We start from the raw sequence: 24,361 nt of genomic DNA, 5'->3' as shown, positions 1-24,361 counted from the left end.
ATGGATGTAATTTTTTTTTTATTTTAGTGTTTTGTTAGATTGGCTCCAACCAAGACATAGTCACAATTTATTTGGTAAATTTTTAAATCTAAATTAAAGGGGTTGTCCAGAGTTGGAAAGGAAAAAAAAACAAAACATGGCTGCTTTCTTTCAAAAACAGCGCCACCCCTTCATACTGAGTTGTGCCGCGGTATTGCAGCTCCCTTCACTTTAATAGGGCAGAATTGCAATACCAGATACACAACCCATATTTGTGAGGGATGGGGGGGGGGGGGTCTGTTTCTGAAAGTTGGCAACCATGTGGTTTTTTTTTTTTTTTCACAATCCTTTTTTTTAACAGGATAGGCCATCCTTGTCTGATCACTGCTAGGACCCCCGCTCATCTTTTGAATGAAGTGGAGATTGATTATTCGTGCTGCCATTCTATAGAAATGATATGGTGTCTCCTTCAGTCCCTTAGTGAATGGAATGGCAGTAGCGGGACCTGAGACCCCCTGTTCTTTGAAGTGCAGTTTTGGTTGCCTTTATGGACTACCGGTAATTACTTTGCAGCTTCTATCTTTTAGGGGTGGAAAATGAAGTGAAAGCTGCACTGTGATTGGAGCAGATTTATATAAACAGTGTAAGGAAAACGCAATGTTGCCCATGACAACCAATCACAGCTTCCTTTTTTTTTTTTTTTTTTTTTTCATTCAGCTCTTGTAACAGCTGCACTGTGATTGGCTGCTATGGGCAACACATGTTTTTCTTACACTGTTGACATGACGCTGCAGCACATGGAGGCCCAGCAGGCTGCACGGAGTCATGTCTTTTTGGAGAGGTGCATGTATTCCGTCACTTCACGTGATACACCAATGTAAATGTTATTCCCCGTCATCCCTCCACACTGTGCAAGGGCCGGCTGGATTTTCCTTCCCTCTAATAGTAGTGATCAAAGTTCTTTAAGATTGACAATGCATATAAAAGGAATGTCAGAAATATATATATATAATTTTTTTATTTTTTTTTTTCAATTGAAAAAGTTAAGTATTAGTGTGATTTAAAAAAATTGACAATTTCAACTTTTAAACATTAGGGGGAGCAGCTGCCGTCAAAATGGGACTGACGGTATCCATACTATCAATGGTCTAAATCAATACTGACACTGAAATAGTTAAGATGGAATCTAATAATGATGCAAACGCAAAACCATAATGGAAGCCTAGAAGGAATGGAGTTCAAAAGCTCTAAATGGAGAAAATACTACATTTTTTTCCTTTTTTTTTTTTTTTTTTTTTAATGACAGACCTGTTTAAAGTTGAAGATATTGGTGGCTAAAAACAGAACCACCATGGACAAAAGGAAGACGTGCAGGCGACATATAGTGCAATCTGTAATATTTGGTACTAATATGTTGCAGGAATGGACATAAATGCACAATGCAAGGTATGATATAAGTACATGTATATTCACAATACACCGTATTACACATTATACTATATTGCCCGCATTCGTCCTCTCTGCCATGTTGTCTTTTTGCACTTTGTGGTTCTGTTTTTAAACGTCCGCGTCTTCAATTTAAATTTTTATTTTATTTTTTTTAAATTAAAACTTCTTTTTTTCATTGAACTTCTTGTACTGCTAGCTCGGGTTACAGCTGCAGTAAATGTGGGGGCGTGCGTCTGACGTCCCTTCTCCCCTGCTGGGTGTTCGCACTGTGATCCTAAACATCATCCCTTATCCTTTTGCGGAGACTTTTCTGTTGGTGACTGCAGAGTGATGCCGAGTCGTGGCCCGTGTCAGAGAGCTGATAGTTGGTGATGCATCACACATGATGGAATTAGCCACATAGCTTAGCGGACTGTATCACACATGAAAGGGGTTAGATACCCGGTCTGCTCCGCCAGTGTTCCCCCAATTCCAGTCCTCAAGAGTAGAGCTGAGCGAACTTGTTCAGAAAACGATCACCGAATCCAAAGGTGCCAGATTCGCGCCAAATTTGTTTAGCTATTTAGTTTTCTAACAAGTTCGCTCATTTCTACTTGAGTGACCAATGGGTCATATTTCTAGTATTGCACTTGTGATGGCATTATGGCTCTAGAGGACTTGAGTTGAGTAATGCTGGTGTAACGCCTCCTTCAGATGTCCCTGCATTGCTGACATCTGAAGGAGGCTTTAAGGGTATGTGCACACGATCAAACAAAAATGATTTCCTGTTTGCAGATATATTGGGGTATGTTCCCATGGTCAGTAAACGCTGCAGGTTGGATGCTGCGTACATCTGCAGCGTCCAGATGTTACAGCGTAGTGGATGGGATTTCAAGAAATCCCATATCCACTATGTGTGCACCGATGCCCGCGGCTCACCCGCAGAGACTGACATGTGGCACGTCTTTCCAGACCGCAGCTTATCAATTTATGCGGCAGAGACGCTCAGTGTCTGCTGCGTAAATTACTCATACACTTTCAATAGATGCAGTAAAATCGCGTTATCTTCTTAGTCACATGCGTATTAAGTGCGGGAACGCGGCTTACTACACGTGTGCTAATTTAATGGTGAATCTTGTGACCTAGCCAGACGTACGTGACACAGGAAGTGGAGGAAAGCACAAAGAGAGCTTTTTAATGAAATAATTAAAAAAAAAAAGTGTGTGGTTCCCCTATATTTGTTAACCAGCCGGCGTAAAGCAGACTACTTGGACTGGTATTTCACTCTGGTAGCCATGAACCTTACCAGCCTGATAATGTCAGTCTGCTTACCTTGGATGGTTAGTGGGATCCCCCTATTTTTGTTAACCAGCCAAGGAAAAAGCAGACTGCTATGGCCTGCTATTCTCAGGCTGGCAAGGCCCATGGATTTTGGCCCTCACCAGCCTAATAGCAGCCCGCAGCCACCCCACAATTGGCACATCCAAATGCAGCGCCCCCACTGCCGCAGGGCCGAGGGGTACCCGGTACCGGGCCTCTGAGTCTCTGCTCTGGGGTTGTCACGGTGGCTAGACCCGGTCCGTGACCCTGCTGAGGGGTGCACAATAAAGGTGGAGGTATGGTGATGATGTTATGGTGCGGTGAAGTGCCGGTCGCAGTAAATAACGGACACCAGGTTGCAGTCTCTTTACTGAAGGCTTCAGGATCCTCAGTCCGGAATACGGTTAACCGGGCTGCGCAAGTCCGGCCGGTCCGATGGCACCTCCAGAGTTCCCTTTGCAGGTGGAAATCTGTGCCTACCTTCTAGCGCTATGTGTTGTGGTCCTCCCCTGCTGTGCTTACGGGATAGTCCTCACAACTGTTGTGTCTGTTTCTCGTGTTCCCTCACAACTCGACTATGATGTTCTTCTTCGTCCCCCAGATGATATGGCTAGGACGCACCCGTATGACAGGGAGGCTCGGAGCTCTTCCTGGACCCTAGAGTCGCCCTTCTCCTGTTGTTGCCCCCTATGTCTTCGTAGGTGATTTGTGTGAGACAGCCCGCCTATAACTGACTGTCCTGCCGTAGGTTTCAAGTTAGGCCTGGAGCTCTATACTTCCTCGGCGTTCCGGCCACCGGTTGCGCGCCTCAGAAGGATGTTGCCTCGTCTTACAGCACGACTCCCACTGGTATTCTCCTTGTTGCGTTGATCTCGTTTCTCACTCAGCACAATAAACCTCGCTTCTTGTCCTTTCTTGGGGTACCGCCGCGATGTAGTGCAGGCACGGTCCCGTAACGTTCTCTCTGTTCGCTAGGCCTCTGTCAGGATCCCACCCCTGACAAGGACCCCCCTGAGTCTCTCCCCGCAACACCCTCTGCCACAGGATGTTGCCTGTTCGATTCCCAGTCAGCTTCTGTCGAACTTCCTATCCAACCCCCAGTTTTACCAGTATGTGAGGAGTGGCCTAATGCATAGTACCCTTAGCTCCCCCTGGAGGCCAGACTGTGAAATGTATTGGTGTCTGTGATACCTGGTCAGATGAACTCCTTCAGTGCCATCAGACGTACCATAGCCCCCCTTAGCGGCGGAGCATCAGTACTGCAACGACCAGGACTCTGGGGCGCTGCACAAAGATGCGCCAATTGTGGCACTTTACCTGGCTCTTCCCACTTGCCCTGCAGCAGTGGTAATATTTGTGGGGTTGATGTCACCTGACAATACAATCAAGCCCACGGCTTAGTAATGGAGAAGCGTCTATAAGACACCTATCCACTACTAATCCTATAGTTACATGGTAGAATATAGTCCTTTAATTGAAATAAAGACACACTCCTTTAGTAGATCTTAATTAAACCATACTTACTGCATTGCCTATTCCACCGAAGCCCTCTGGATGTCTTTGGCATTATGCCACCATCCAGCCGGACATCCAGACACAGCGGAGATGATCACCGGAGATAACTTGGGACCGCGCACTGCAGTTCTCGCGGTCAGCTGACCGTGAGAACTTCGCGTGTGACTGGAGATGTCCCCGGCGGTCACGTGCACTGCAGTTTTTCTGATCGGCTCATCACGAGAACTGCAGTGTACGTGAACTTCTGGCCGAAACCAGGTACACCTTTATTTAAATTAGTACACATGCGTAGTAAGCTGCGTTTTTTTCGCTTAGTACGCATGTGACTAAGAAGATAATGCGTTTCTTTCCACATCTAATGGTAGTGAATGGGTAATTTATGCAGCCGAGACTGAGCGTCTCCACTGCATAAATTGACATGCTGCGGTCTGGAAAAATGTGCCGCATGTCCATTTATGCGGGTGAGCCGGGGGCATCTTTTAACATGTAGTGGATGGGATTTCAAGAAATATGTCCACTATGCTGTAACATCTGGCCTCTGCGGATGTACTCAGCGTCCAACCCGCAGCGTTTACTGACCGTGGGGCATACCTATACACTGACTTAACAGCTGAATCACTGGAGCACAGTAGCTTGATGATATCTTTCATATCTGGTGACAAAAGTAGTGCGTGCAGGTCGGCCAGCCTGGTATTGGCAGGCTGGGAGATGTCAGATCTCCGAGCAGGACTGCAGCGCTGAGAACAACCCAGTAGCCAGGCTGCTGACCTGTGGACACCGCCGCTGCCCGTCCTTCCTGTCACCACTGAACTCTACGGGAGCATTGAGTGGGAAATTCTAGTTATATGCATGGTGCAGGGCTCCAATAAAATGGTGACTGTCCCTGTCCACCGAGGGGTGTATCCTGTTTACGGCTCATACAGTACAATAGATGTGGTCAGAGACGGACGGCAGTCTCCTATGGCCTGGGACTGCTATATTTGCTGTATGCAAGTGCCGTGTGCAGACGCTTGCCAGCAAATTATTAATAATATAAAAATCGCAACGCATTCACTTTAACCCCTTAACGACCAGGGGTATTTTTGGTTTTGCATTTTCATTTTTTGCTCCCCTTCTTCAGAGCCATAACTTTTTTTTTTTTCCGTCAATATGGCCGTGTGAGGGATTGTTTTTTTTGCGGGACGAGTTGCACATTTGAACGACCCCATTGGTTTTACCATGTCATGTAATAGAAAACGGGGAAAAAAAATTCCAAGTGCGGTGAAATTGCAAAAAAAGTGCAATCCCACTTTTTTTTTTTTTTTTTTTTTTGCTTTTTTACTACATTCACTAAATGCTAAAACTGACCTGATATGATTCTCCAGGTCATTACGAGTTCATGAACACCAAACATGTCTAGGTTTTTTTTTCTAAGTGGTTAAATAAAATGACAGTTTGTTAAAAAAAAAAAGCCATTTTCTGAGGCCTGTAGCGTCTCCATTTTTTGTGCACCGATCTGATGTTCTTATTGATACCATTTTGGTGTGTATACAATCTTTTGATTGCTCATTATTGCATTTTATTGCAATGTTGCAGCGACCAATAAAAGAGAATTCTGGTGTCTTTATTTCTTTTTCTCACTACGCTGTTTACCGATTTGGATTAATTCTTTTTTTTATATTGATAGATCTGGCGATTCTGAACGCGGCGATACCAAATATGTGTAAATTTGATATTTTTTTTATTATTTTGAATGGGGCAAAAGTGGGGATGATTTGAACTTTTTATATTTCTGTAATATTTTTAGAAACATTTTTTTTTTTTTTTTTTTTTTTTCTTGCTTCAATAGTGGGAGATTAGAAGTTGCACTTGTCCGATTGCTGCTGCTGCTACATAGAGCAGGGCTGCAGCAGATATGCTTACTTGGGGGTCATGTGACATGGTCGGGGTTAATGATGGGCTTCCTGCGCGTGCATGTTAAATGCTACTGTAAGCGTTTGACAGCGCCATTTCACATGTTAACAACCACAAGTAGATCGCGATTCCACCTGCGGCTGTTCTGGGCACATGTCAGCTTATGCTGGAAAAGGTGCGGGCTCATCGCCAGAGCCTGTGTCCGCCATTGGACGTTAAAGGGATTATCTTATTCCCCAACTTTTTTTTTTTCTCCCAACAATTGAAGAAAAAAAAAAAAAGTAAAGTATTAATGGTTTAAATTCTTTTTTTTTTTTTTTTTTTTTTTTTTTTTTTTAATTTTATGGTATAAAAAAAGTTTAGTTTTTTTTCCCCTGTCTACTTTTAACCCCTTCCTGACGTCGGACGGGATAGTACATCCGACGTCAGGTCCCCTGCTTTGATGCAGGGCTCCGTGGTGAGCCCGCATCAAAGCCGGGACATGTCAGCTGTTATGAACAGCTGACATGTGCCCGCAATAGGCGCGGGCAGAATCACGATCTGCCTGCGCCTATTAACTAGTTAAATGCCGCTGTCAAACGCAGACAGCGGCATTTAACTACCGCATCCGGCCGGGCGGCCGGATATGACGTCATCGCCGACCCCCGTCACATGATCGGGGGTCGGCGATGCTTCTGAATGGTAACCATAGAGGTCCTTGAGACCTCTATGGTTACTGATCCTTGGCAGCTGTGAGCGCCACCCTGTGGTCGGCGCTCACAGCACACCTGCAATTCTGCTGTGTAGCAGCGATCTTATGATCGCTGCTACATAGCATAGCCGATCGGGTTGTGCCTGCTTCTAGCCTCCCATGGAGGCTATTGAAGCATGGCAAAAGTGAAAAAAAAAAAAGTTAAAAAAAATGTGAAAAAAAAAACAACAAAAAACATAGTTTAAATCACCCCCCTTTCGCCCCAATCAAAATAAATCAATAAAAAAAAATCAAACCTACACATATTTGGTATCGCCGCGTTCAGAATCGCCCAATCTATCAATAAAAAAAAAGCATTAACCTGATCGCTAAACGGCGTAACGAGAAAAAAATCGAAACGCCAGAATTACGTTTTTTTAGGTTGCCGCAACATTGCATTAAAATGCAATAACGGGCGATCAAAAGAACCTATCTGCACCTAAATGGTATCATTAAAAACGCCAGCTCGGCACGCAAAAAATAAGCCCTCAACCGACCCCAGATCATGAAAAATGGAGACGCTACGAGTATCGGAAAATGGCGCAATTATTTTATTTATTTTTTTAGCAAAGTTTGGAATTTTTTTTCACCACTTAGGTAAAAAATAACCTAGTCATGTTAGGTGTCTATGAACTCGTACTGACCTGGAGAATCCTAATGGCTGGTCAGTTTTAGCATTTAGTGAACCTAGCAAAAAAGCCAAGCAGAAAACAAGTGTGGGATTGCACTTTTTTTGCAATTTCACCGCACTTGGAATTTTTTTCCCGTTTTCTAGTACACGACATGGTAAAACCAATGATGTCGTTCAAAAGTACAACTCATCCCGCAAAAAATAAGCCCTCACATGGTCAAATTGACGGAAAAATAAAAAAGTTATGGCTCTGGGAAGGAGGGGAGTGAAAAACGAAAACGGAAAATCCCACGGTCATGAAGGGGTTAAACACCAGGGGGAGCAGCTGTTAAGTTTGCCATGAAAGCCCAGTGTACTGTTAGCTCACATTACAACTGCAGTACATGTGGGTGGGATCTGATGACGTGTGATTGATGTCACTCGTCCCTTCCCCATCAGCGCGATTGTAAAAGGGTAAGGGATAATGAAGTTTAGGATCACAGGGCTGAGCCATTTTGTTGCAAAGTGATGCCAAGATGAGGATTGTGTCACCAAGAAAGGCCGGCAGTACCAATTCTGTTGGTGCTGAACTTCTTCACTGATCTATAAAGGTCTGCACAAAGCAGTTGTATCATTGCTGTTGCAGTGCTTAGCTTGCAGAAATTACTGTTCAGCAGTCAGTATAGCACGTGATAGGATTAGATACACAGCTCGTGGCTCAATTATTGGGATCTGAGCAGAGCCGTCAAATCATTGAGGCTGCTCCACTCAGGTCAGGCTAATCGGAAATGAGCGCAGGTCCAGGCACCAGCCCTGCAGCAGTGATGACGTCATCTAGTGACGATTACTGGCGCCTGGGCTCGTGCTCATTACTATGATCTCAGTGGAGTAGCTGCAATGATTTGACAGCTCCGCTCAGATTACAGGTGATAGAATGAAATTGTATCCAGTGCAGGCCTAAAATAAAACTACTCCAAGGTCTGCCTACAGATGTGAACTGGGGTTTGCCGTGGGTGATTGCACCACCGTGTAACTCGTGGGTGCGGTAATGACTTTGCGCTCTATGGCTCTGACCTGTGTTCACTCTCACACAGACAGCCATACATAGTCTCCTGCGCTGATTCTTGCAAATCAATAATGACACACAACCCTTACCCTGCAAGTTTAAATGGGAATCGTGGCCATGGGCCACTTGCAAAAACTGCAGTGGAGGGGAGAGATCGTTCGTGTTACCTTCCTACCGATCTCTCCAAAAATAAAAGCCCATGTCCGATTTTCCTAATCAAATAGCTTGACCCAGTCCACACTTTTATTTTGAGTTGTACCCCAGCTGTGGCTGTAATTATAACATTCTCCAGTGGGTTCAGTATGATTCCACACACATCCTGGGGGACACATAGCAACCCTTATGTAGGATTCCCTTCACTGCCTCCCTCTGTTCAGATCTGGGGGTTTAACACCTGTCGCCATACCTGTGACAGGGCATCTGCGTTTCCTAGCCACATCCCAGCTCGATGTTCCAACGTGAAACTAAAGTTTTGCAGCAACAAAAACCATCTGGTGACCCACGCATTCCTCTCCTTGGCATTTTTCATCTAGACCAGGGGTGAATGGTTCATTTCCAAACGGAATTGTTGCCCCAGTAATAGCGTAGGGCCCCACGGCCCACCTAATGGCCAAGCACTCCTCCGCTGCGCTATAGTTTCTCTACACGTTTCCTTCTCAAGTAGGTGATTTGATGTTCCTCTCCGTGTACTTCCTGTGACAGAACCGCTCCTAAACCTACTTCAGAGGATTCTGTATGTACCAATAAACGTCCTAATATTGAGGCTGGTGAGGACGGGCTGTCAGCACAGCACCAATTTTATGGACTGGAACGCTTCCTCCACCTGAGGATTCCACCGGACTATGACTGATTTTCTTCCCTTTAAGGGTATGTGCACACGTCAGGATTTTATGCAGAGATTTTCCGCATAAAATCCGCTCGTGTTTTTCTCGCGGTTTTGTTGTGTTTTTTGTGCAGATTTTGTTTGGATTTTTTGCATTTTTTTTTCCGGCGCTTCCCAATTCAATAACATTGTGGGAAATCCGCAAAATTAATGAACATGCTGCGTATTTTTCCGCATGCTTTTTTTTTTTTTTTTTTGTGGAAAAATCCGCAACATGTGCACAAAAATTGGGGAATGCTTTGGAAATGATGGGATGCATAATGTATGCATTTTTACCGCCGAAAAAAAGTGCAAAAAAACGCAAATAATCCGGAACGTGTGCACATACCCTTAGAGATCGGTTAAAGGTGACAAGCTCCTGGCAAAATTAGATATAAATCGTCTGTAATACCTATTTATACCGAGGGATGCTCTTGCCTGTTTAGTAGTATGAGGCCAGTCCCAGATTTCCATGGCCTTGATCTTGTTTATTTGGAGTTTGATAATCCCACAGCTCATCACGTACCCCAATTAATGGGCTTCCTTGAGACCTATTGCATGTTTTTGTTTTTTTTTTGGGTTCGCCATCAAGCTTGCGGCTCTAAGCGAATCCACTACAGCTTGTACCTGGGACACGTGGGTATGCCAGTCATTATTACCGATAATATCAACTAAGTACGCTGACACATACTACTGATGGGGCTCTAAAACTATATCCATCAGCATTTGTGGCCTGGGTCTCCAGTAACCCAAAAGGCAAGATGACAGTGATGGAGACCCTCCGGTGTTATGAAGGAGGCGGTCTTTTCTTTGGAAAACTCTTTCAGAGGCACCTGCAAGTAACCCTTCATTAGATCAAGTGTCATAAGTACTGGGCCTGTCCCAGTCTCTCAATCAGCTGAACCACCTAGGGTATTGGACAAAAGGTAAAATTTTGACACAATTCAATTTCCAGAACGTGTTACAAAAAAGTAATGATCCGTCCGGTTTTAGAATCATTACAATTTGGGTAGTCCTTTCACTCCTGGACTCCTCTGACTCCTAGCTGGAACATATTTTTTTTCACATCCTCCACGATGGCTTGCCTCCGGCACACTGTACGGCTTCATTCGTACCCTTACCTGAGGCTCGGTGATAGTGTCATGTGACGTCGGATCACCGATGTACGGCCAGGCAGTTCCGAGAACACGTCCGTGTTCTGCTGCACTAATTTCCGAGCCTCCTGTCGCTTACTTCTTTACTTTGTTCCTGGGTCCAAAATAGATCAGACCAGAATCTAGTCTGTTACCATACACTCTTGGTATTTCTATGCCTTTAACAGATTTACATGATATAGTTGCTCTGGTTTCCTCTTCACAGGCTGGTATACCCTGTAATTCACCTCCCCAACCTTTTCCCGGACTTCATATGTCCCTTGTCAGTTGGCCGTGAGCTTGCTTACTGCGGTGGGCACCAAAACCAATTCCCGATTCCCTTTTTTTTTTCTTTAAAATAGGATCTGACTGTGGCCTTTCTATGGTACGATCGGCTCTGCGCTGCCTGGGCATCCATAAGATGTTCCTTTACTATAGGCATCACCACTGCGACCCGATTCTGCATACTCGCAACATACTCTATCACACTTTTATGGGGAGTGGGTAATTGGCTCCTGTTCCCATGTCTCTTTCACAATGTCCAGCAAACCCCTAGGATGTCTGCCGTATAATATCTCAAACGGAGAAAACCCCGTTGAAGACCGCGGTACCTGCCAGACAGCAAATATTAAATAGGGCAGTAACCTATCCCAATCCTTCCCATCTCTGGAGACCACTTTTTTACCATAGTTTTAAGGGTTTTGTTAAATCTTTCCACTAGCCAATCTGCCTGTGGTTGGTACACGGACGTGCGCAATTGTTGGAAAGTGAACAGTTTACACAATTCCTTTGTCACATTGGACATAAACAGAATCTCCTGATACATAAGGATCTCATTCGGTTGCCCAAGGCGGCAGAACTTGTCAAACATCTCCCAGGCAATAAGTTTAGCCGAGGTCCGATGAAGTGGAATTGCCTCCTGGTAATCAGTAGCATTGTCTACTACCACTAATGTGCTGGTGATCACGGGCTGACTTTACTATTGGACCCACTAGATCCATAGAACTGCGCTCAAACGGTACCTCTATAATTGACAGAGGAACCTTTGGACTACGGAAACTTGCAGTGGTTGTGGTCAGCTGACACTCTGGGCATGACTCACAAAACATCTGAACCTCGGCATAGATCCCGGGCCAAAAGACCCATTTTACAATATGCTCTTGCGTCTTTTAAGCCCTAGGTGACCACACAGCATGTGTTTGTGGGCCATCTTGACCACCGCCCAGCGGTACGATTTGGGCACTACCAGCTGTTCTACTACTTCATCCCATATTTTGGCAACCCAGTATAGCAACTCCTGGTTAATCGCCATTTGAGGTAAACCACCCCTGCCCCATGTTGCTGAGCCACTCCATTTATCTTCATCACTCTTTCCTGGGCCCGGGCCATTGTGGGATCCTGAATCTGAGCTGTCCCAAAAGTACCCAGGGATACTTCCAGCTCCTTCACATCTCCTGCCAACACCTCTAGGGGAAACCCTATCAGGTTTACACTGTTTCCTTATGAGGGTGACCTCTACGGCAGGTATCCCTGAGTTGGGATCTTCAGGTCCTGCACCTGGACAGACCTTTACCTTGGGAGGGTCAGTTTTACTCTCCTGTAGGGATAAGAACAGGGGAAAATCTCTTCCCAAAATAGTCACGTAAGGAAAGGCCTTTACTACTCCTATCACATGTTTAACCTCCCCGCATGTGATGGAAAATGTAACCTCCCTTGTCGGATACTCCCAGAGTTCCACATGAATACAAGTGACCCCGATTTCCCCAAAAGTGGGATCTAACCAGGATATCAATGACCAATGGATGAGTATTACTAGGCTCCCTGAGTCCAAGAGAGCCTCTGCCCAATGTCCGTTGACGTGCGCCTGGCACTGATGGGGTTCACTAGTTGCAGCGACCACGTCAGCGGTGTGGACTGGGTATACATCGATACCTGGCGAGTAAAACGTTTTGAGGCAGGAAGGCAATTGTGTTGTGTGGAATTTGGTCCTTTGTTTTGTTAATAGAACAAAGAGCGCACATCTTGTCTGGCTTTTTGGAAAGTACGGTACATAACCCCTGTGGTGTTTGGGTTAAAACCATTGTTCTTGATGGACATCATGATTCCAGCCCTATTGGAATTTTAACCTGTCCTCTGGCCTTTTTTACACAGTTGTAAGGTGGCCAGGGTGCTAGTCATTGGCGAGGGGCTCTTGTGTTTCCACACCCTGGCACCCCACAAAAAGATCTCCATGGGTTCCACGGTCCCGGTTACAGATGCCACCACACACTGAATCACACACTGTGTCCATTATAAACATATTCACTTTTCTTAACAAGTTGAGTTCAGCCACAGGTACCGCACAGTAGTTTTCATTAGTCATAGTTGCTTCTCTGTGCTGTCCCTTTCTTTCCTGACAATAGTTGCCCTTGAGACGTACCACCCAGTGCCCCAGCTTCCCAATATTCCGACCCAGCTCTTGCTTACGGATCCCCATTCGTTTTCCCATCTGGGGGCTAAAGTAAGGTTGGCTCCTCCATACGTTTTCCATACTGTTGGCCCTCTGCCTTTCTGGGATATCCCACTGAACCTGGTAGCTGCCGATCTTTTACTGCTCCCTTTTCCTCGTATTCGTGTGACTTTTAGCCCTATGGCCCTGAACTTTTGCTCCCACCGAACTCTTATATGAAATAATTTTATCTCCATCCATCTCACTAACTGCTGTAAACCAGGAAGCGTCCCAACTATAACTACTCCTACCCCTCCCAACTGGGAAATTCCCTAAAGCGTAAACTTCAGTCTTAAACTATCTAACTTCCTAAACTACAATGCCTTCCACTGCACTTCCCATTCCTATCTACATTAACCCCTTTCTGACCTCGGACGGGATAGTACGTCCGAGGTCAGATCCCCCGCTTTGATGCAGGGCTCCGGCGGTGAGCCCGCATCAAAGCTGGGGCATGTCAGCTGTTTTGAACAGCTGACATGTGCCCGCAATAGGGGCGGGTGAAATGGTGATTCACCCGCCGCTATTAACTAGTTAAATGCCGCTGTCAAACGCTGCAAGCGGCATTTAACTGGCGCATCCGGCCGGAAATGAGCGCATCGCCGACCCCGTCACATGATCGGGGGTCAGCGATGCTTCTGCATAGTAACCATAGAGGTCCTTGAGACCTCTATGGTTACTGATCGCCGGAAGCTGTGAGCTCCACCCTATGGTCGGCGCTCACAGCACACCTGCTATTCAGCTGCATAGCAGCAATCTGATGATCGCTGCTATGTAGCAGAGCCGATCGAGTTGTGCCAGCTTCTAGCCTCTGGAGGCTATTGAAGCATGGCAAAAGTAAAAAAAAAAAAAAAAAAAAAAAGTTAAAAAAATGTGAAAAAAAATATAAAGATTTAAATCACCCCCCTTTCGCCCCATTTAAAATAAAACAATAAATAAAAATCAAACCTACACATATTTGGTATCGCAGCATTCAGAATCGCCGGATCTATCAAGAAAAAAAAAGGATTAACCTGATCGCTAAACGGAGTAGCGAGAAAAAAATTCAAAACGCCAGAATTACGGTTTTTTGGTTGCAGCGACATTGCATTAAAATGCAATAACGGACGATCAAAAGAACGTATCTGCACCAAAATGGTATAATTAAAAACGCCAGCTCGGCACGCAAAAAATAAGCCCTCACCTGACCCCAGATCATGAAAAATGGAGACGCTACAGGTATCGGAAAATGGCACAATTTTTTTTTTTTTTTTTTAACAAAGTTTGGAATTTTTTTTCACCACTTAGATAAAAGAGAACCTAGACATGTTTCGTGTCTATGAACTCGTAATGACCTGGAGAATCATAATGGCAGGTCAGTTTTAGAATTTAGTGAACCTAGTAAAAAAGCCAAACAAAAAACAAGTGTGGGATTGCACTTTTTTTGCGATTTCACTGCACTTACAATTTTTTTTCCCATTTTCTAGTACACGACATGCAAAAACCAATGATGTTTTTCAAAAGTACAACTTGTTTCGCAAAAAATAAGCCCTCACATGGCCATATTGACGGAAAAATAAAAAAAGTTATGGCTCTGGGAAGGAGGGAAGTGAAAAACGAACACTGAAAAATGGAGAATCCAAAGGTCATGAAAGGGTCCCTCAGTCTTATCCTTATACTGTCCCTATTTTAACACACAGTAAAGCATTATCAAAATGCATCCACATAAAAATACTTGTAAAACCGAACAATATGCTTGGAATACATAAAATGCCTCACTTTTAGTAGGGGGGAAAGAAGTTTGCACCTGTCCTTGACATACTCTTACACAATGACCTTTTGGATATATACAAGGACGCCATCTGTAGGACTATGAATACCACTGCAATCCCGTTTGTTGACCCTTGACATTCTAATCCATTCTGGACCTAAGAGTGACACCTTAAGGGAAGCAGCAGCCATGTGCATGTTTCTGGATAAGTCAAAAGGCTGTGACCTGATGGGATGGTACTATTATGTGGAGGTGTTACAGAGCCAGTGAAGTTGGGAACAACTCACAGCTTCAGTGCGCACGCGTGGGAAGACCCTGGTCACGGCGCATGCGTGGCTCGTTGATCATCCATGCACAAGTGCGGCAACCCACTACACACTGCGCAAGCGCAGGATTTCAAGTGACGTCGGCGCAAACTTGGGAACGGAATTTAAATTGCGTGGGTAGTGACAACCCTGGCGGAATGCAATGAAGCACACCATCTGACTTAACGAGCAGCTAAGATATAACTACATAAAGCGCTTTTTACTAAGGATTATAGCAGTGATTTTAATGGAAAAAAAACATGTTAGTGATGCACACTGCATGACTAACAACGCACTGGAGACACTTTAGATGCTACCAATGACATGATAGGTTCACTTTAACTGGCATCCCAAAACTCAGCAGATTCTACATGTGGTAACGGCTTTGCGTTCTCTGGCTCTGGTCTGTGTTCATGCTCATACAGGCATACACAGAACCTCCTGCTTTGCTGCTTGCAAGCTAACACTGACACACCCAACCATCACCTTAAGGCCGGTTTCACACGTCAGTGGCTCCGGTACATGTGGTGACAGTTTCCTCACGTACCGGAGACACTGACTCACGTAGACACATTAAAATCAATGTGTCTCTGCACATGTCAGCATGTTTTCACGGACCGTGTGTCCGTTTGAAAAACACGGAGACATGTCAGTGTTCGTGGGAGCGCACGTATCACACGGACCCATTAAAGTCAATGGGTCCGTGTAAAACACATACCGCACACGGATGCTGTCCGTGTGCCGTGCAGGAGACAGCGCTACAGTAAGCGCTGTCCCCCAAGCTTGTGGTGCTGAAGCCGCCATTCATTTCTTCTCTCCAGCAGCGTTCGCTGGAGATAAGGAATGAAAAATCATTGTTTTGGTTTTTTTTTCTTGTGTTTAAAATAAAGATCCTTGTCACCACCCCCCTCCAACCCCCTGTGCGCCTGCCTGCTGGAAATAAAATACTCACCCAGCTCCCTCGATGCTTCCTCTCAGCGCCGCAGCTTCTTCCTATATGAGTGGTCACCTGGTACCGCTCATTACAGTGATGAATATGCGGCTCCACCCCTATGGGAGGTGGAGCCGCATATTCATCACTGTAATGAGCGGCACCACGTGACCGCTCATACAGGACAAGCTGCGGCGCTGAGAGGAAGCATTGAGGGAGCTGGATAAGTATTTTATTTCCAGCGGGCGGGCGCACAGGAGGTGGGAGGGGGTGGTGACAAGGATCTTTATTTTAAACACAAAAAAAATAAAAAAAACAATGATTTTTCATTCCTTCTCTCCAGTGAATGAATTCCGGCTTCAGCACCAGATGCAGGGGACAGCCCTTATCTCTAGCGCTGTCTCCTGCACGGTCCATGTGGTACCCAGTCGGCACACGGCTGCCGCACGTGTGCCACACTGATGTGCCACGTGAGCACACGGACACGGATAACTCCGGTACCGATTTTTCCGGTTCCGGAATTATCTGGACGTGTGAGACTGGCCTAAGGTGAATTGTGGCCATGGGTCACTTGCAAGACCCAGAGTGGAGGGAGAGAGCCGTCCCACTACCTTCCTACAGATCTCTTCAAAAATAAAAGCCCCATGCCAGGTTTTCCTAATTCTGACTTGGTCAAATATCTTGACACAGTCCACGCTTTTTCATTTTGCGTTGTAACCACATCTGTGGCTGTAATTACAGCGCTCTTCAGCGGGTTCAGTATGTCTCTATGCACATCCTGGGGGGACACATAACGACCCTCGTATATGATTCCCATCACTGCCTCCACAAATTTTCTCTCTGAGTTAGACAAATAGTTTTGGTTGATTACCACAGTTTCCCCATTGTTTGCGCTGCTGCATCCAAGTAACCTCTTTACACACGCATACCAACTTATATTCCAGTTCTGATATGGCCACAGCATAGAAGATGGGGGTACCAACCGCAGTCTCTTATGGCACGGGACTGCTGTATTCTCTGTGTATGACTGCCGTTCTCTGACACTTGGCATCAAATTTTAAATGGCAGCTCCGTTAAAAAAAAGTATAAAAGCAAAACAAAAACCAATACGTTATTTAATTTTATACAATAATAAACTTTTTAACATAAAGTCAAAACATTGTAACACATTCCCATTTTTGTGATTGGAGACCAGCTTTTTTGGATTTGGATCGGGGTCTCCTGGTCAATGCCGCTTGAGTCCAGATAATTGGATTTCACAGTGCCACATTCTCCTGAAATGCCACCGATAAAAGATGGTGCATGAGTAGTCGGATGCTTAATAGACCTCATAAAACCATGATCCATATGTAGTGAGGACAGAATATAATTCTGTTGAAATGCAGTGATGGATGCACTTGTACCAATCCGCTTCGGAAATGTCAGACGTTTTTGATCGATGGACATTGAGGTGCTGAGACTCCGCACCCCACCAGGGTCTTTTTCGACAGACAAGACTTTTTTATTTTTTGCGCTGTTCACCATGCTGTAAAAAAACAATAATTGAATTGCTGGTTTTTGTGTTTCAAAAATCTGAATAAAAAGCGATAAAAATACAATGTAACCCAAAATGGTACCAAAAAAATCTGCAACCCGTCCTGCAAAAAATAAGCCCTCATACAACTCTATTCGCCAAAAAATAAAAAAGCTTTTTTTTCTGTGTGATAACAGCAAAAACTAAAAACAATATAAATCGCTGTAATCGCATCGGCCCACAGAATAAATCCACCTTATCACTTATACCGCACAGTGAACCGCACAAAAATAAAAATAAGAACTATTCTTGTGCTGCTGTCTATTGTTCATTATACCTCCTAAAAATCGGACAAAGGCTCTGCTCACAGTTATCCTGCTCTCTCCACTGAGTTCTTATGTCGGAGTTTCCATGTAAGTTACCCAAAACCGTGATTCAGACAAAGCCCCGGATGGAACCACTCACTTATGAAGCAGATGGAGTCACTTTGGATGTGTTCCAGAAGTGTCCCATTATTTTATGTGTCTTTATAGCGCACGAGTGTGTGCATGTCTAAAAAGATGGATACCACCAGAGCAGACGCCAAACGGAGTACGAAGTGTCTCCATGCGCCTCATTATGGTAGATGGTTCCCTCGGGGGGGTTTCGTTTGAATCACATTTTTGTGAGATTTGCCTAGAAACCCCGACGTAAGCGCTCAGCGTAGGACACAAGAATGTGATCCAGCCTTATACTGGAAGCAATAAAAAATATAATGCACCCCAAAGTGTTACCTATAAAACCCCTTATTTATCCCATACAAAACTAGTCCCCACTCAGGTCCGTCATCTGTCACTGGAAATATAGGGGGTTGCCACATTACTGGTAGACTTGGAAAAGCGACATGGCTCCAACCGCCTCAAATAAAATCCAGTGAATTCTGCACACCCAAATCCAAATGCCCCCCTCCTTCTGAGCCCCACTGTGTCTAAATCACAGTAAGCGGCCACATGTTTGGAATTATTGTAATGGAGAGAAGGCACTTAACAATTTACAGGGTGTGTGTCGTCAGAAGCACAAGCTGGGCACAATGTGGGAGCTACACTATATGGGGGCTCTACACTGTATGGGGATCCAATGTATGGGCACTAGACTGTCAGATTTGCAATTTTCCAGAAAAAAAAGCCTGGCGCGGATGTTACAAAATAGTCACTGCAGCCATAAATGAATTAATTGAGTGATGCAGTTTCTACAGTGGGGTCACTTTTGGGATTTTCCTGCTGTTCTGGCATCTTCGGAGCTCCGCAAATGTCGCCCGCAAACTATTCTAGCACTATTTTTTGCTCCAAAAAACAAATAGTGCTCCTTCCTTCCATCATACAGGTAAGGCTAGGTTCCCATTGTGTTAATGGGATAGCGCTAACGGACAGCGTTGCACGGCGAAATTAACGCCGTGCACCGCGTCCGTTAGCGCTCCCATTGCCGGCAATGTTAGAGCGCATTGCTAGCGCGTGTCATTTTCGGCACGCGCTAGCGATGTGCCGGTCTTTTGTAGCGCGCCTCGGACGCTGCTTGCAGCGTCCGCGGCGCGCCAGAGGTCCGTTCCCCGCTCTCGCAGATCGGGGATCTGCGAGAGCGGGGACGTTAACGCGACCCCTGAACGCGGCCCCGAAAAAGACATTGCGTTAGCGCAATCCGCTAGCGCTCGCGCTAAAGGGATTGCACTAACGCAATCTGAACCTAGCCTAACTCACTCCAAGGTCAAGAAACCCAAAACATTGCTCATGACACCGTCGTACCCAGTCAGCGCCAGATTTGCTACAGTTGAACAGTTCCATCAGATTCTCTTATCTTTTCACACCGCTGATCTCCCTGCGCTAGTCCTATTAGAGAGGGAATGAGGCCTCAAGATATTTTTGATCTAAAGATACTCGCGTGCCATTTCACTATTGAACATTTTTAATACCCTCTGAAGAAGCTAGGTGCGAAACGCAAGTCAGGTGTGTTTTCTTGGACTGTTGAGGTTCTCTATACGCCAAGGTGCATTTTTACTTGTGTTGACTCCTACATCCACTTCTGTACTTGGTATATTTGATATCTTCTCCCAGCCCTTATATTGCTGTATAATTTTTTGTTTGTGGTCCATTTTACATACTATATGTATTATATTTACCGTTTTGGATCCGGTTTTTATTGAAGTATCCATTTTCAGTATTGTTGACTTTTTATACTCTTTTTTTTCCATACTTTTATACCTGTCAGTAAATGATGTCAATACTCACTGGTCCAGAGTATATATTTTTATGCCTTTACATTAGATGTATGTTTTTAATAAATTTCATTTTGAATTAAATGTAATAAATATATTTCCTTAATGACAGTGTGCCTCACACTCCAACAACAACGCAGCTATGTAAACTGTGTAGTGGCCATTTCCGTTCCTGTTTTATTATATTTTTTAAACAATTTGCAAGTGCCAAGATTTGGCATGCACCTTTACAAAACAAGCAGGAACATTCACATTACAGGCAGAACGTGTTTAAATATGCATAAAACATATGCAAGAAGACAGAACACTTAGTACAGGGAGATATTCGTTAAACCGGTCATTCGACATTAATAGTTGGCATCTATGTCGATGTAGAAAACGCTACGCCTCTTACATCCAATATTATCTGCCCTAGTCTGCGAGGGCTGTTCGAGCATTAATCCATGGGTCCCATATTTGAAGAAATCAGTCTGGAGATCTAATAATAACTATTATTATATATACAGCGCCAACATATTCTGCAGCGCTTTACAATTTAAAGCTGCGTATATACAATGTCCGTAGGGAAATTTTCACTATTTGTGCTCAGTGTTGAACGGAGGAGATCTTTGGAGGCTTCCAATTAAAAAATATAGACTTTCTGGCATAAATCATTAGAAGTCTGTACAATATTCTGCCATATTTAGTAGGAATAAGCTCTCTTACTAGACCCAGTAGGTTATTTGCCAGGGAAAATAACTTTGAAATTCCAGTTTGGTATTTAGTAAACCAATGACTCCTGACCAAAAGACCTGAATCACATGGGATTTCCATATCTTCTGAAAAAGCCTTTGCCACCATATGTATCACTGGAGCTTTTTCAACCTTATTTGATATGGACGGTGACAAACTGGAAGTTGTAAAGGACATCAACCTACTCTAATCAATGATCACTCAAGATCCAGCGAAGACACCGGAAGTCAATAGGCAAATAGCTATGGGCAAATCAACAATGAAGTGACTGGACAAGGTCTTTAAATCAAGGAACATTTCACTGGCCATGAAGACACGGCTCGTACTGTACGTAGTTTAGTCTTTTCTGTAGTAATATATGGATGAGAAAACTGGACGATAAAAAATAGGTCAGGAGAAGAATCGACATCTTCGGAATGTGATGCTGAAGAAGAATGTCATCAATACCATGGATGGCAAGAAGAAAAAACAAATCAATATTGGAACAAATCAAGCTAGTCATGTCACTCAAGCAAAGATCACCAAGCTAAGACTTGTCTACTGGGGACACATCGTACGAAGAGAGCAATCACTGGAGAAGGACATCATGGTTGGAAGGATAGAAGGAACAAGAAGAATAGGAAGACCAGCAACTCAATGGCTTGAAGCTATCAAGATAATGCCGGAAGACTCTGGTGGACCTATCTAGGCTTGCACAAGATCATTGATCCATCAAGTCACCCTGGCTTGAGATTAAGCCAAAGTCCGTTAAATAAAATAACATTTTTCAACTTCGCAGGAGTCAGTTACACTCTATGGATCCATTTAATCTGCATGATTTTATCTCTAACACTAATTACAGAAGATATCTTCACTGAGGCTTCTGAGACCAAAACTCAAAGTTGAAGACCATAAAGGTTGAAACCTTTTCTCTACTTTTGCAACTGTTGCTTTTTCTAATTTTTCAGTCTATTTTTGCCAAGTGAATTTCTTGTTCTAATTTGCCTGTCTCCTTATGAGAGTACTGTGGACATTTCTTGGAATGAAACTAAAAGGGATAAGATACAGATTAGATATTAAAAACTCATTTTTTACAATGAGGGTGATCAATGAGTGGAACAGGTGGCCATGAGAGGTGGTGAGTTCTCCTTCAATGGAAGTTTTCAAACAGAGGCTGGACAGACATCTGTCTGAGATGGTTTAGTGAATCCTGCATTGAGCAGGGGGTTAGACGCGATGACCCTGGATGTCACTTCTAACTCTAACATCATTCTATATGATTCTTCTAATTTCTCAAAAACATGGTCAAGGAAATGAAAATGATTGATTATGTAGAAAGACCACTCTGTCTGCTTGTTTTTCACCTGTAGCATATACAAAGGAGTACCAAGCAATTGTAGCTACAATGTTTTAAGATGGTGTCTTCGGGATTATTTCTTATGAGAAGATTCTCCAAGAAGTTGGGAGCTCCTTTCAATAGCTTTGGAAAGAACCATCCTCAATGGATGTAACAATTATTATTATTTTTTGTGGATTACCATTATCATAATCTTCCTATGATTTTACATGCTGGCAGCTTACGGGACCAGCTTGATAAGTGGTTATGCCTATAAAGAGTCATTAGTTACCCATTGTTTGAGCCCCTTGATCTGCTGAGGACACAATTTATACTTCTACAACCATCAACTGGCTACTTATGGACCTAGTACATGCTCTACTTGTGAGCTACAGAATTTGACTTTACTAGTTAATTTACGCACCACAAGACTAAGCTTGGCCATTCACATTAGATGGCTGTTGGCCGAACGATGCTTCTGCCGATCGTTATCAACCAACACTCCCATACACAGGAGAGCTGTGTTCGATATCGTCAGGTTCAGCTGACATTAGTCTAATGTGTATGGGGGTCTTTAGACACAAGAATAACAATGCTGTTGGCAAATGGGAACTTTTTGGGTGGTAAAGGCCACTTTTATTTATTGGGTAAACCCATACCAACTGCCCATGTCGGATTCAGGGTAGGGAGTTTGTGTTGAGAAGGTGGGGATATTAAAGTAAAATGTGAGAAACACAAGATGTCTTTGTGGCAAACTTTACAGACACTAGTTGTGGCTGGAAGAAGTCGTCATGGTGGCTTGGGCTGGACGGAGAAGATGAATATAGAGAACTGCCATAAGTCACTGGATGTAACGGTTGTGTATTTTGCCTGTGACTGCTTATGATCAGGGCTGTATTTTCCAGTATGGTCAGTAGTTAAAAAATAAAATAAAAAGTCCTATCCATCCATGAACAATGTGCTGCTGAGCCAGTGTATATAGGCCTTACATGTATAGCTAGTTTTTGGCATGAAGTGGGGATTCTGGACATATGTCTTGGCATTTGGACTCCTAATCTTCAAAGTACTACGCCAGTGTTTTTCTTATTTCAATAATTGATTAATATCAGTAATTCCCTTGTATTAAAATGCTTACTGGTCGCCATCCTCTGCCGTTTTCAGCACTGTTCCAGTACTCTCCTAGATCAAGCAACTTCAGCTGCGACTTGTCGGCTCACTAAAACGCCTTTCTCAAGTTCAAGGCTCTCATAGATTTACATTAAGAGAGGATCTAATGGCCAGTGGTGTAAGCTGGCAAAAAAAAGCTGCGGTCACATGATGCAGGAGAGGGGCCGGAATAGCGCTGGAAACGGCTGATCAGTGATCAGCCATCAGCTGAAAGATGGCGATCAGTAACTATTTTTTAATGCATGCATTGAACATACATTACATTGCTGAAAGGTAATGGATTGGGGGGGGGGGACTGGAATAGGATTTTAAGACCCTAGAAAAACACCTGCAGGGAACTAACCAAGGGTAGCCAGAAATACTTTATCCAACTTGATCAAAAAGGCTACATGTGAAGTTTACGTCCCCTGAGGATAAAATAATGTTTTACTATTTTTTTCCATGGTGCTCTGCGGATTTGAGATAATATAATTAGTTCTTACTGGTAATTTGGTTTCTCGGATTCCTCCATATTTATTTCCTATTATTTATTGCAAAAATGATTATTCATAAATCATTGGAGTATTAACGAGGAGGAGTTGTCCCACTATGATTTCCTTTCCTGGAAGGGAGTGGAGAACTCCTAGAAAGAAACCAATCTCCTGGCGAGAACTAGTTTTATTTTTAATATATTTTCTGATTGAGCAGGATGCATCTAGTGATTTCCGACAAGGTGTGGATTCTTATTTGGCAGATTTAGCTGCATGTATTTAAGGAAGGTAGTAGTGTTTGCCGTGAAGAGCGCGTCGTGACAAAAGTACAAGACAGAATAACGGTTGTTTCATTGGTGAGTACTTGATCTGACTTTTTGCAATGCAACGCTGGTCTCGCTGCTTTGGAAGTTGGGATGGTGTTGGACTTATATGCAGATGTCTGGAGGACCATTCTAGGATACAGTCCTTAGTTTTACACTCTTTAATCTGAAGATGTAAGACTATCCCAGCCAATGAGTGTGATCAAGTAGAAAGGTGGACCACCGCTCTCGAAGATCTTAATGGGAAAAGAACAGATTGGGCGAGCGTTAGATCTGCGAGGGTGTGAGTGATGGACCATCATCAGTTCTTACAGTGTTTTTCGAAACTAGATGGAGATGTACCGGTAGCTGTTTTCCTTGTAAGTTCGAAAGGTGTTTGGCCTATTCTTAAGTGGAGCATGAGACCACCGCCTGTACCGGGGAGCAGTGATGATGATGTCTGTGTCTGAGAATGCTCAAAGGGAAGTGTGACAGTTCATACAGATCGCCGGTGAAATGAGTGTCCACCTGAGGACAAGGAAAGTCTATATAGGGAGTATCTAGCCTGAGAGGCTAAAAGGTGTGAGGAAGGACCAAGTGGTCTTTT

General features: G+C 44.1%; 1 protein-coding gene across 2 annotated transcripts in view; it reads left to right on the top strand.

Moving 5' to 3' along the window:
- The first annotated feature begins 684 nt into the window (after positions 1–684).
- The window catches only part of LOC143783389 (1-aminocyclopropane-1-carboxylate synthase-like protein 1), a 50,085-nt gene continuing 26,408 nt past the window's right edge, over positions 685–24,361 (top strand). For both annotated transcript variants that reach the window (XM_077271807.1, XM_077271806.1), the window contains exon 1: positions 685–820. In XM_077271807.1, the coding sequence (XP_077127922.1) occupies positions 729–820 (92 nt within the window). In that variant the 5' untranslated portion in view covers positions 685–728. The remainder of the gene's footprint in view (positions 821–24,361) is intronic.

This window comes from Ranitomeya variabilis, chromosome 6 (assembly GCF_051348905.1).
Source record: "Ranitomeya variabilis isolate aRanVar5 chromosome 6, aRanVar5.hap1, whole genome shotgun sequence".
NCBI lineage: Eukaryota > Metazoa > Chordata > Amphibia > Anura > Dendrobatidae > Ranitomeya > Ranitomeya variabilis.
This window is presented reverse-complemented; position numbering and strand designations above follow the sequence as displayed.